We start from the raw sequence: 12,204 nt of genomic DNA, 5'->3' as shown, positions 1-12,204 counted from the left end.
AAACGATCAGCTAATTATTCTATAATTAATTATAATAATTGATGCTACATTATTAACGTAACAGTTATAATTTCCAATTTACACTATTACATAAAACTAGCGTACCAAATGAGTGTACCACATTTGTACAACGCATTTATTTATTTATGATAATAGTTCCACAAACAAATGATAATAATAATACCATTGTTGATAGTAGGTATAATAACAATAATTACGCGTATTTTTTTAGCCTACTAATTAGTTTATCTTTCATTGCGTTTGTGTAGAAACAAAAGGAAATTGTGTCGGATCCAGACATTGATAGATAAGGGTATGTAGGTGCAATTTGTGCATCTACTGATAATGTAAGTAAAACAAGATTTATTATGTATGGTTGAAAAGGATATTTGTTTATGCAAACAAGGTATGTGATGTGCGATGTGGACGGTATCCAAGAACTTATTTTTCAGACGTCTAACTATGAAAAACAATAACAAGGGCCTAATTATAAGTCTGTTTGTCTATCAAAGGCCTATACCTATATATAAGCATATCCTTGGCCAAGGCAGATAGCGAATTAATTGTTTTCGATCTAGGTCCAGGTTTTCTCATGTTGTTGCCCGCTTTAGCTATTAGAGTCGAAACCGTTAATTCCACAGTTAGATCTAGTTTAGGTTTTTAGTTTCTGAAATTATCACGTTCAAAGAATCAAACTCATTCGTTTAAAAAAATTGTATAGATTTTAACAAATTCAACATTGTATTCTATTTAAGTTAATTCCCATTTCCCCATACAACTTCGCCACACAAGCTTGGCATACATTTTGAATGGTATCTCACCCTAGGGAGTTACACCATGTAACACCATGTTACCTAGTACCTATATATATCTACGTATGTAACATGTATGTACGTGGGTAATACATAATATGTATGTAGGTGGGTAACAAAGGCGAACGCGTGTGTGCGGTGAGAAAACCTTTAGTTTTATCGTTTGGTACATTCGGTTAATTAATTGAGATTGGTGTAAAGGTCGAGTTTGTAGATTAGATACGAATTGTTAGGTGTGTTCATTTATATTTTTCGTGCAAGTCTATGTTATATTACAAAGTTAACGGTGTGGAATTTATCAATCACCATTGATTAAAATTTTATCAATAGACTAGCTGACCCCGCGAACTTCGTATCGTTTAAACCTTCCCTGCACCTTTACAAACATTTTAAAACCAAAATAAGCCAAATCGGTCCAGTCATTCTCGAGTTTTAGTGAGGCTAACGAACAGCAATTCATTTTTATATATAAGAAGAAGATAAGAAGAAGAATAGTACAATTTGTCACATAGAGACTAATAAATTTGGGACATTTCACAATTTCCGAATCGGTAAAGTCTAACCATTTTGAGACGCAATTTAGCCAATAACTAAAACAACATGAAAGTTAAGAGATACATAATTTTGAACTAATGCAGATTAAGAAAAATAAAAGCCCGTAGGTATTTGAATTAATTAAACTGCAGTTGAAATCCGGTCTACAAACAATGGAATAATTAATCTACATAACTTGTGCTAGCAAAGATTCTAGACAAGATTGCTTTAAGGAAGTTAAACATACTAAGAAAGAAGGTTATGTTTTGTAATAACAATAACAGAAAACAGCTGTTGGATTCAGTAGACAATGAACTTTATCAATTACTACAATAGCCACAATTAGGTCGCCCTAGTATTTTTTTTAATTCGGTACTTAAATTACTTAATGATTTTAGTTTTATTTGGAGACCAATACACTCGTATGTAACACAAGTTACACAAGACGAACCCAACCAAAACAAATCACAATTAGCACCAAAAAATGCTCATTTCAGCACCAAAAATAATATCAAAACTTCATAAAATTCACTCACATCTTCCCAAAAACGGTATTGAGTTGAAACACATTGTAGAGTCGCAAAGTATCAAAATGGTGTGATCGGGTGAAACGACACGGTTGGTTGAGGACAGTGAAAAAACTGTTGCGACATTTGACAGTGGCATTCACTAGCATTGCATTTTGACTCACTCACAAAATGAGAGTTAAAAAATAAAAATAAACTTGAGTAATTTAGCAATTTTGGTCGGTATAAGTGAGGTAGGGTCAGACAAAACATTCGTTTAAATAGTTGCAATTTGATGTAACAAAAAAAAAGTCATACATACAGTCATGCGTTTTTTTTCTAAGTTTTTTTGTTGACAGTACGTAAATAATTATTATTATCTGGGATGATTTGCTAGTTTTAATCTAGATTCAAATCTACGTAGTCTTAGAACTAACAAATAGCACACATTGTTCACCGAAACTACTTTTTCAATGGATTTCATTGTGCATTTGTTTTTGAATTTATTTTACTAACGTCATTTGTAATTTGAACCTAAACTTGAAAGCTATAAGAGCGAAGTTTCAGTGTGTCGTTTATCATAGATCCTACGATGCTGTTAATTGTCGTTGATAAGGCAGTCTGGTGATTACCAGGTAAGATACCTAGCTTATCGTGAAGCCTGTCATGCGGGAACCTGCGGCTGCTTGTTAATGAAACTCATTCTGCTACTGAATTAACGAACATAACTTCACGATAAGGCAACTGTAGTTAGTAAACTGATATACTTAGGTACTTCATGATTTTTATGCTAGGCATTGTAGCCATGTAATAGGGGGCAAGAAACTTTTTGCCATTAATCTGGCTCAATGCCAACTTCGGGCTGCTAATGGGAAACTTATACGTAACACAATTACAGGGCTTTGGAATCTATGAAGACTTGGAGCATTGAAATTATTATTATTTGCAGCATCTACTAGACAAAAGATGCAGCAACCAATTAAGGCGTTAATGCCTTTGTTTTCATTTTGGGTAATCCAAACCGTGCTACAGTTTAATTAAGATTAACTGGCCAATTAATGCACTCGACTTTGTAACACTGGACGTTTTGAGCAACAGCTGAAAAGTTTAAAAGCCGTTCTGCATTAAAATTACAGTGCATTTTTTCAGTTAAAGTCACTATAACTTTGATATTATGAAGTACATAATGCTGTTGAACTTGGTTTTAATTCTTTCTCAGACATCTAAAGAAGTGATGTGTGTGGCTCCTATGGTATAAGAGGTCCTTGATACTCTTGGCCTTGTGCGCTACAGTAACTTATAAGAAGTTTTTCATCTGAACGTAGAGCAAATTTCCCTGAGGACGTAACCGTGGCAACCATACCTACAGTAAATAATAAATAACCTGAGTTCAACCGGTACACCTGTACTTATGACACGTATAGATAAAATCGCCATGCCTTGATAAAATGCCAAGCATTACGTAGAGTCATAGAAAGAGCTAGATATTCAAATGATGCAAGTTGACATGGGGACAGTCCTATATTTAGTCATCTTAACTCAGCTATCCCATTAGGTAATTCAAATACAATTTATTTTAGCATGAAAACAATAAGCACATGGGTTGACCATGATTTCAACATTATTAATGAGATTGCGATAAACAAAAATCAGGTTAAAATTATAGGGGCACCCATATGCCTATACATAATTATACTAATGAGTTGTAAAACCGAACATTCTATGGTAACGATATAAACAAACACTGCGCCTATTATAACAATTTTAATTTTTCTTGAAATTACAACATTTTTGTTGATTGAATTAGATGAAAAATTACCTCAAAATAAAAACTTTGCTACTATCCTCCCACTGGGAATACAACACTTGATACTTTTCAGTTTCCATCACTTATTGACGGGCAATAATTTCAGTCACATATCACAAACACTAACGACTCCGAACTAATAATTTATTTAGATAGCTAGCGCGATAACCAATCTATAAAGCTTGTCAATTTGATTACTCATGACGAAGGTGCGTGAGGGGTGAAAGACTGTGTATTTAATTTATCTGCGCTATATTATTAACTATAGAACAAAAGATGTGCAGTGCAGTGAGTATGGAAGGTCGAATAACGTTGTAAGTGAAGTTTCCGCGATTAAACTTAAACTTGAAGGATCGTGTGCATGTTTGTATCAATAAGTAATAATAGTTTTTTGCAACGCCTCATTGGTTTAAGTTAACTAGCATGCAGCTATACTGCAACATTGTAATTCTATCTTAGCACAAAAGTAACCCAGGTTTTCAATTAGGGATGTCTTCAATCATTTTATTTACTTTCTAGATTGTATTGATTTAAACTGGGAAAGCAATGAGTCCAAGATCAATGGGACACGAAAACGCATGTACAAATTAAAGGAGGACTCAAAAATTGTCATGTCTATATTCAATTAATACATGACCCTAGTATATGCGTAGTAAGTAAAAGATAATGTTATCGTATAAACGGCGGGAGCAACCACCTGCGCTGATAAGGGTCTGTTACAAAACCTAGCTTCCTTAAAAGGAAAGCAGGCAAGGAACTAAGATGGTGATCAGTTTTTAATTAATGTATGTAAATACCGATGCTTTTTTGCGACAATTCGCTCTGGGAAATTGAAATGCTAAATGGCTATAATTAAGCGAGGTTTAGCACAGGAAAATTAATTAAATTAAGAGGAAAATTATGTAGGATCTTAAAGACACCTCCGTATTGAGACGTACCTCAATAGACGAGATATTTTCGCATTTTAAAATTGCAATCATGGATTGTAAAACCATTTTAGTTTAATCTTTATTGATGAACTCTTCACTTACAAATCCGAATGCGGTTTACTAAAGAGGTAATTGTTATCGTCCTTGTTATACCAAGTTACCGACTAGCTGATGAACGAGCGAACTATTGTCGAGGTTAATTGCAGTCACGCATCACACACACAGAACTGTATGTTCACGCTTGTTTGTAATGCGAGAAGGAGCAGAAACATAGATCAATTTTAATGGACCAGTTAATCAAAACTTTGGGTATGTCGTTGTCACTGCCTATAAAGATCCTCTGCAGGATAAAGACTTCCCCCATTCACCGAGAGGGATTTCCCCGTTCACTAAGCTGGGTATGCGTCTTGGTGAGCGCTGTGTAGGATATTTTTAGCTTCGGAGATACCGAGATACCGTTGCCAGTGGCCGATGCACCATGCGCAAGTGAGGTAGGCAATTTGGCAGGACGATGCTCATGCTGGTTTGCACTTAAAGCCCAATTCATAGGAGTAAATATGTATACCTGTCTTTTTCATCAAAGCCTAAAATTATAATGTGACAATTTAAATAGCAGGATGTAGGCAGTTGACATTGAATGGGCATAATTTTAAATTAGGCCAGAGTGGCAATTCATTGACTTATGCCACCATTTAAATATATAAAGCGTCGAATGTGCGAGTACTATACAGAAGCCGGCTATATTTACATGTGAATTTGATCTGTCTTGGACTAGCTTCTCATGTTTCTACAAGACTAGATGTGTGTATGTTTTCTAGGTATCATCTTACCCTAAGGATTTGTAATTTTAGGGTCTGTTTAACATTAAACTTTATAAGCTAGCTGAAGGCTAAAACGATTTCCTAGGAAATAGGGCTAATACGATTTCCTAGGAAATAGGGCTAAAATTCTTTCCTACGAAATAGTTCGGTTAGTTGTGAAATTTGATTTTTGCGTCAAATAAATAATTAAAATCGGTCTACGAACACGTGTTTAATTCCCAGCTAAAACCACAATAGTAAACTAGTCTAAATTGAACCCACGACCTTCTGTCCGCATGCGCGCGGCTATTGTCTCTCACCACTGGGTGAAAGTGTAACAATAATGACTATAGCCTTGTTGGTAAATGTTATAATTTCGTACAATTTTTATTTAAATTAAATATTTGAGTATTATTTGTAGAATGGGTAAAGATGTATTTTATTCTGGTTCTTATTACGTTAAATATCTCTACGTGGTGTATGAGTAGTGCGAGAGTGATATTATCAACACACATTATTTAATAAATCCATGTGCTGCAGAGCAAATATTTGGTTTGATAATGAAGTGATAAAACAAGTCAGAATAAACATACAGGAAACTGTATTCTAAAATTATGAGCACTGATTGCTTTTAATTTCAAAGGAAAAAATTTAAAAATATAATGCAGCTTATATATATTTTGTACTTACTATGAATAAACAGTTGAATAATAATGATTTAATTATAATTGAGTGTTCAATTATGTCTTGATTTCCCTGATATGCTGCCTATAAGCTATCAATTTCATGTAATAACATGATTGCTACAGAAATCAGAAACTTAAATGGCAGTTAACAATAGATTTAGATAAATCTCTTTGATAAATATTCAATTAAAACTGTAATGAATACCACTGTTCATAAATAATAGTTTAATTTCAATTGAGAATTCAATTAGGTTTATATACCTACATATTTAACTGCATTTTCATCATCTACCTAGGCATAGGCATAGGAGTACCTCTCTGCCTATGCTGTCTATCTGACCTCGTCAACCCGTAACAACTACCATAGATGTTCAAATGACAGCCAGGAATACAGTTTATCATGCCATTTTATGCTTAGCTGTAAAGTCATTTTAAAATTGTTTATATTTAGTTATGTGACAAACCAAATAAGGTTGTTCTAAGTTCTAATATATAAAGGTTTGTTAACTGACCTGTTTTCTGGTATAATATTGTTGGCATGTTGTGTGATCACTCCGGAGAATGTGAGCGCCTGACTGATGCTCTGACCGATGGCATCCTGCGATGATATCACTAGATTCTCCACTGATTTTCTCCTGGGAAACATGACATTTTAAATAATTGGTGGATGTGAACATATTTATGGGGAATTCCTTTATGTTTAAGTGTTCACATGTGTGAAAAAGAAAAATAAGAATATTTATAAATTGACTGTATTTAGGCAGAAGGTATTATTATTTAATACATACTGTTTTTTATATTATTTCAGTCCATAGATAAATTATGGTCTTTTCGATTTTTTGCCAATAAAATATCAAATTTCAAATTGCTTATAAAAACATTTATGCAGGTCAAACTTTCGGGTAAACCTGTTCTTATGAAAGATAGATTATTAAGATATCCTAATTGAGATCTAGTTTTTATTATTAAAGCCACTTTGCCACTATTATTTTGATTTTAATGTTTCACGTGTAAAAAAGAAACCTATTTGAATACGATGGGAGCTAACATTATACTTCTAAATTACCTTATTTGCATTTCTTTTAGCCCGTAAGTATAATTTCAATATATTATCATTCTTGTTAAAACTTGTCATGCTTTAAATGTTATTATTTATATAAGTTGTGCAGTAGTTTTATTTCAAAACATTGAGTATAATTCACAATATCATTGTCCTTTCACATCAATTAAGTTAACAGTTAGTAATAATAGGAATTCGGTTTTAATTCCAGTTAGATTATAACTATACTAACTGGACAATGTAAACTTTTTATATACATGAGGTTTTTATATAAGTTAACACTCTCACTTAATATGTGCATAGACAATGTCTATAGGCCTCTCATTAGGAAATGGAATAAGTAATTAGAGTAACGTTTTTATGAGACGGTTCTTCCTAAAATGATGATTTTACATCTGCATTGCGGGAATGACAGACCCCATAAGATCAACGACCGATCATCACCAGATAGATCTGACGCACCCTAGACTCGTAAGCGACTAGTAAACAATATAAACAATGTCCAGTGACGAATACAATAACACAATCGTTCTATAATTAGGAAAAATGCGTATAATACTTACATCGATATGGCGATGTTCCGGCTGTCTAACTCCGATGAAGTCATTTTAACAGTCCTTTTTAATTCACTTTGGTATCTACCACTAGAGAGCTATCATTAACAGCTGCGTTTTTTGCTTTCATCATCCAAATAATGGATTTTTTTGCACAAAAATATAAAATTGATCTCTTTCTTTAGCTGGCCTCAATGACAACTGTTACCCTGTATCGCCAGCATACAAAATTAAATAAATATCGCTCGCTAGACTGTAAAGTTTAGCCACAGTAAAATAGAAAAGGATCGAAAACATAAATTAAAATAATAATTACTTTAATTACAAATAAACTCACCTTGATATGGATTAAAAAACCACTGATTATTGTTTTGGTTCTTAAGGACTATACTCCATCTAAAGGTTATATAAGCACGATTAGGCTCTAAAACAAGATTTGGAAAAAAACTATCCCAAATATTCTAGAAATCTTACAAATCTCTTACTTTATTTTAAAAGATAATGAAACTGTCGTTTTTTTTAATTGTTTGCTCAATGACGTATTTTTTAACAATTTTCTTTCTACTTAAAAGACCAGGCACACAAATTGAATATTTTCTTCAATCCTAAACAAAAAAGATAGCTGTCACTTACCTCGACATGTTACACGTGAGGTTATTTTGAAATATTTGAGATGTGTTTCTTTTAAAATAACACTATAATTATAAATAAGACATGGCAGATGAAACTGCCTTTGATAAAAAGAAGTCGCACCGTGCCAAACAAGCCGGGCGCAAAGCTGAAAAGAAGAAAAACAAGACTAAACTCGACCAGTCTAACCTAAGTGCTCGACAGAGAAATCCTAAAGCCTTTGCTATCCAGTCTGCTGTACGAGCTGAGAGGCAGTTCCGACGACGAGAAGATGTTATCTCCAAGAAGCAGCACATCCCACAAGTTGACAAAACTCCGCTGGAGCCTCCACCCATTGTTGTGGCGATTGTCGGTCCGCCTCGAGTCGGTAAAACCACACTCATCAATAACTTGATCAAGAGCTTTATTAAAACTAATGTGACGAGTACCAACGGCCCCATAACTATTGTAACATCAAAGAAGCGACGTATTACACTGATAGAATGCAACAACGACGTCAATTCTATGATCGATATCGCTAAATGCGCCGATCTGGTGTTGCTGCTGTGCGACGCTAGCTTCGGCTTCGAGATGGAGATATTCGAGTTTCTCAACATATGCCAGGTGCATGGCATGCCCAAAATCATGGGTGTCCTCACACATCTGGACATGATAAAGAATGCTAAGACCTTAAAGACAACTAAGAAAACTTTAAAACACAGGTTTTGGACTGAAGTGTATTCCGGCGCTAAGTTGTTCTACTTGTCTGGTATTATTCATGGAGAGTACTTGAGGAATGAGATAAAGAACTTGTCTAGATTCATCTCGGTGATGAAGTTCAGGCCTCTGAGCTGGAGGATGACACATGCATACGTGCTGGCCGACCGACTGGAGGACATCACCAGTCAGGAGCTGATCAGGAAGGATGCCAAGGTGAACAGGGATGTGGTGCTATATGGCTATGTGAGAGGAGTGCCACTCATGAAGGATTCTTCAGTTCATATTGCAGGTATAATTTTTTCCTTATATTATTTATATTTTGCACAGCCTCTTTCTTATTAAAATTATAAAGTTAGATCTGCATTCTTATTGCTGCGAAGCCCATAGTCATGCATAGTTCGTACATTAATATTTTTGGTGGGACTCTTTATTTTTATCTCATTACAATTTAAACTTACATATTTTCCTAACATTAGGATGATTAGGTACTTACTTTCTATTATACCATGTGGGATGTGAGTGTACTGAAGTTAAATATTTTATGTTATATTTTCAGGTGTTGGAGATATGAAGATCAGTGAGCTATCCTTCCTGCCAGATCCTTGCCCGCTCCCCAGCAGTGAGAAGAAGCGTCACCTCATGGAACGAGAGAGACAGATATATGCACCCTTCTCTGGTGTTGGAGGAATTGTATATGACAAAGATGCAGTCTACATAGAGTTGCAAGGATCTCACTCACACAAAAAAGAAGATGAGGAAACAAATGAAAAGAAAGCTCTCCTCAAAAATGTAGTGGAAACTAAGGAAACTGTTGATGAGCAAATGCAAGAATCTGGCTTCAAGTTGTTCAGTGGAGGTGCAGTCATTTACCCTGACATGATCAAGGATGATGAATATTTGCAACAGAATAAGAAAGCTGAGTCAGATGAATCTGATTCTGATGATGAAGGCAATGACAGTGACTCTGATAATGACAGTGGAATAGATCAAAGTGAAAAAGAAGAAAGGAAGAACAAGCTGCCTTGGGATAATAACTCGGAAGGTGGTTCAGATGGAGAAGATGAGGATGAACAAATGAGTGATGGTCATCAAAATAAACAAAAAGATGATTCGAGTGACGGAGAAGATGATAGTGAATCTGATGAAGAGCAAGATAAGGAAGATTTTGGAATGAAATGGAAAGAGAAGCTGGGCGAGAAAGCCACAGAAGCCTATTTAGAACGACAAAAGACTTCGAAAAACATCATGAAGCTTGTATATGGTGACTTTGAAATTGGAAATAAAACTAAAAATAAGGAGAAAGATGAAGATTCGGATGAAGAAGAAGATGAAGAGCTTGGTGGTCTGTTCAAAAAGGTGACAGATACACAAAAGAAAAAGCACAAAGAAAAGGAAAGGTTAGATCTAGACGAGTGTTCTTTCTTCTATGCTTTAAGTAAACCCAATCTTAGAGATTGGACAAGTGAAGCAAATAAACAGTATTTGATCAACAATTTCGTAACTGGTAAGAGATCGGCTGATGAAGATGCTTCAGAACTCCTTAAATTAGATGATGCCAGCGATGGCGACGATGAAGAACTTTATGGTGATTTTGAAGATTTAGAAACTGGAGAGAAACACAAGGCGGAAGACAATAAAGATGAGCAGGTGACAGAAACTGGTACCAAACGAAAGGCAGAGCTTACCAAATCTGAGATATTAGACAAAAAGATGAAGCTAAAAGCTAAATTTGATTCAGAATATGACAATCCTGATGATCACAGGATCAAAGGAGATCACTCTTATTATGAAAGCTTGAAAGCAGAAGCTTTGAAGCAATCTGAACTAAACAAATCAGTGTTTGAGAATTTGGATAATGGACTGAGGGTTGAAGTTGAAGGTTTTAGACCAGGGTTATATGTCAGAATGTTGTTCAAGAACATGCCATCAGAGTTCGTGACTAACTTCGACTCTAGTTACCCAATACTTATTGGTGCTCTCAATATGGCTGAGCAAAACATAGGTTTTGTGTCATGCAAAGTTAAGAAGCACAGATGGTATAAGAAAATTCTGAAAACTAATGATCCTCTTATCATTTCGCTGGGTTGGCGACGTTTCCAAACATTACCTATTTACTCTAAAATAGAGGATGATTTAAAGTGCAGGTATTTGAAATATACCCCTGAGCATGTCACATGTAATATGCACTTCTATGGCCCTATAACGCCACAAAACACGGGTTTCTTAGCTTTGCAAAGTGTGAACAACAACCCAAATGATATCAAACAAGTAGGTTTTAGAATAGCTGCAACAGGAAGCGTAAACGAAATCAACAAATCCACTCAAATTGTTAAGAAATTAAAACTGGTTGGAACACCATTGAAAATATACAAGAAGACAGCTTTCATTAAGGATATGTTTACGACTACTTTAGAAGTGGCGAAGTTTGAAGGAGCTCGAGTGAAAACAGTATCGGGTATCAGAGGTCAGATAAAGAAAGCTCTCAACAAGCCAGAAGGCGCTTTTCGAGCTACTTTTGAAGATAAAATTCTGATGAGTGACATCGTATTTTGTCGCACTTGGTTCAAAGTTGACGTCACCAAGTTCTATGCTCCTGTCGTTAATCTATTACTGCCTGCCGGAACCAAGAACGCGTGGCAGGGAATGAAGACTAAGGGCCAACTGAAGAGAGAGCAAAACATTAAAAACGAGGCTAACAAAGACTCGATGTATACTGAAGTGAATAGGGCTCCTAAAGTTTTCAAGCCGTTAGTGATACCTAAGAATCTACAGAAAGGTTTGCCATACAGATTTAAACCTAAGGAAAAGTCGACAATTCTGTCTGGGGTTAATCCTAAGGACCAGTTGAAGAATAGAATAGCTGTTATTAAGAATCCGCAAGAACAGAAGGTTTCGAACGTTATGAAGATGTTAAAGACTAACTATGAGAAGAAGAAAGAGGTACAAAAGGAAGCCACGGCGCAAAGACTTCAGAAACATAAGAAGCAACTAGAGGAAGAGGAATGGAGGAAACTCAAACGACAGAAGGAATTGAAGAAGAAAATATGTAGACATTTAAGTAAAATTGGTAATAAAAAGAAACCTCAGATGTAAATATTGTTATGCTGTTATTTTTATAACGTGTTCTTAGGCTAATTAAACAATTAAATGCAAACATTTATTTTATTTCAAATAAGCCTGTAAAAGC

General features: G+C 35.0%; 2 protein-coding genes across 5 annotated transcripts in view; one reads left to right on the top strand and one right to left on the bottom strand.

Annotated features, from left to right (window-relative positions):
* The window catches only part of LOC135116636 (protein Aster-B-like), a 31,475-nt gene extending 23,577 nt beyond the window's left edge, over window positions 1-7,898 (bottom strand). For 3 of the 4 annotated variants that reach the window (XM_064035495.1, XM_064035498.1, XM_064035496.1), the window contains exons 1-2: window positions 7,698-7,898; window positions 6,587-6,709 (exon numbers count right to left, since the gene is read on the bottom strand). In XM_064035495.1, coding sequence (XP_063891565.1) covers window positions 6,587-6,709; window positions 7,698-7,741 — 167 coding nt within the window. In that variant the 5' untranslated portion in view covers window positions 7,742-7,898. Of the gene's footprint in view, window positions 1-3,671; window positions 3,820-6,586; window positions 6,710-7,697 lie in introns of those variants that run through there. The other variant, XM_064035501.1, reaches the window with a different exon arrangement.
* Window positions 7,899-8,304: 406 nt separating this feature from the next.
* LOC135117183 (ribosome biogenesis protein BMS1 homolog) lies at window positions 8,305-12,171 on the top strand. The gene is made up of 2 exons (XM_064035682.1): window positions 8,305-9,306; window positions 9,574-12,171. The coding sequence occupies exons 1-2, from the start codon at window positions 8,403-8,405 to the stop codon at window positions 12,108-12,110; spliced, it is 3,441 nt and encodes a 1,146-aa protein (XP_063891752.1). The 5' UTR covers window positions 8,305-8,402; the 3' UTR covers window positions 12,111-12,171.
* The last annotated feature ends 33 nt before the right edge of the window (window positions 12,172-12,204 follow it).

The sequence above is a fragment of the Helicoverpa armigera genome, chromosome 7 (assembly GCF_030705265.1).
Source record: "Helicoverpa armigera isolate CAAS_96S chromosome 7, ASM3070526v1, whole genome shotgun sequence".
NCBI lineage: Eukaryota > Metazoa > Arthropoda > Insecta > Lepidoptera > Noctuidae > Helicoverpa > Helicoverpa armigera.
The sequence above is the reverse complement of the archived record's forward strand: the minus strand, read 5'-3'. Positions and strand labels throughout refer to the sequence as shown.

Excerpts from the sequence above, each read along its gene's own strand:
- LOC135117183 (XM_064035682.1), top strand. The coding sequence starts at position 8,403 with ATGGCAGATGAAACTGCCTTTGATAAAAAGAAGTCGCACCGTGCCAAA. Across the intron at positions 9,307-9,573 it reads TTCTTCAGTTCATATTGCAG|GTGTTGGAGATATGAAGATC; the intron begins GTATAATTTTTT and ends TTATATTTTCAG.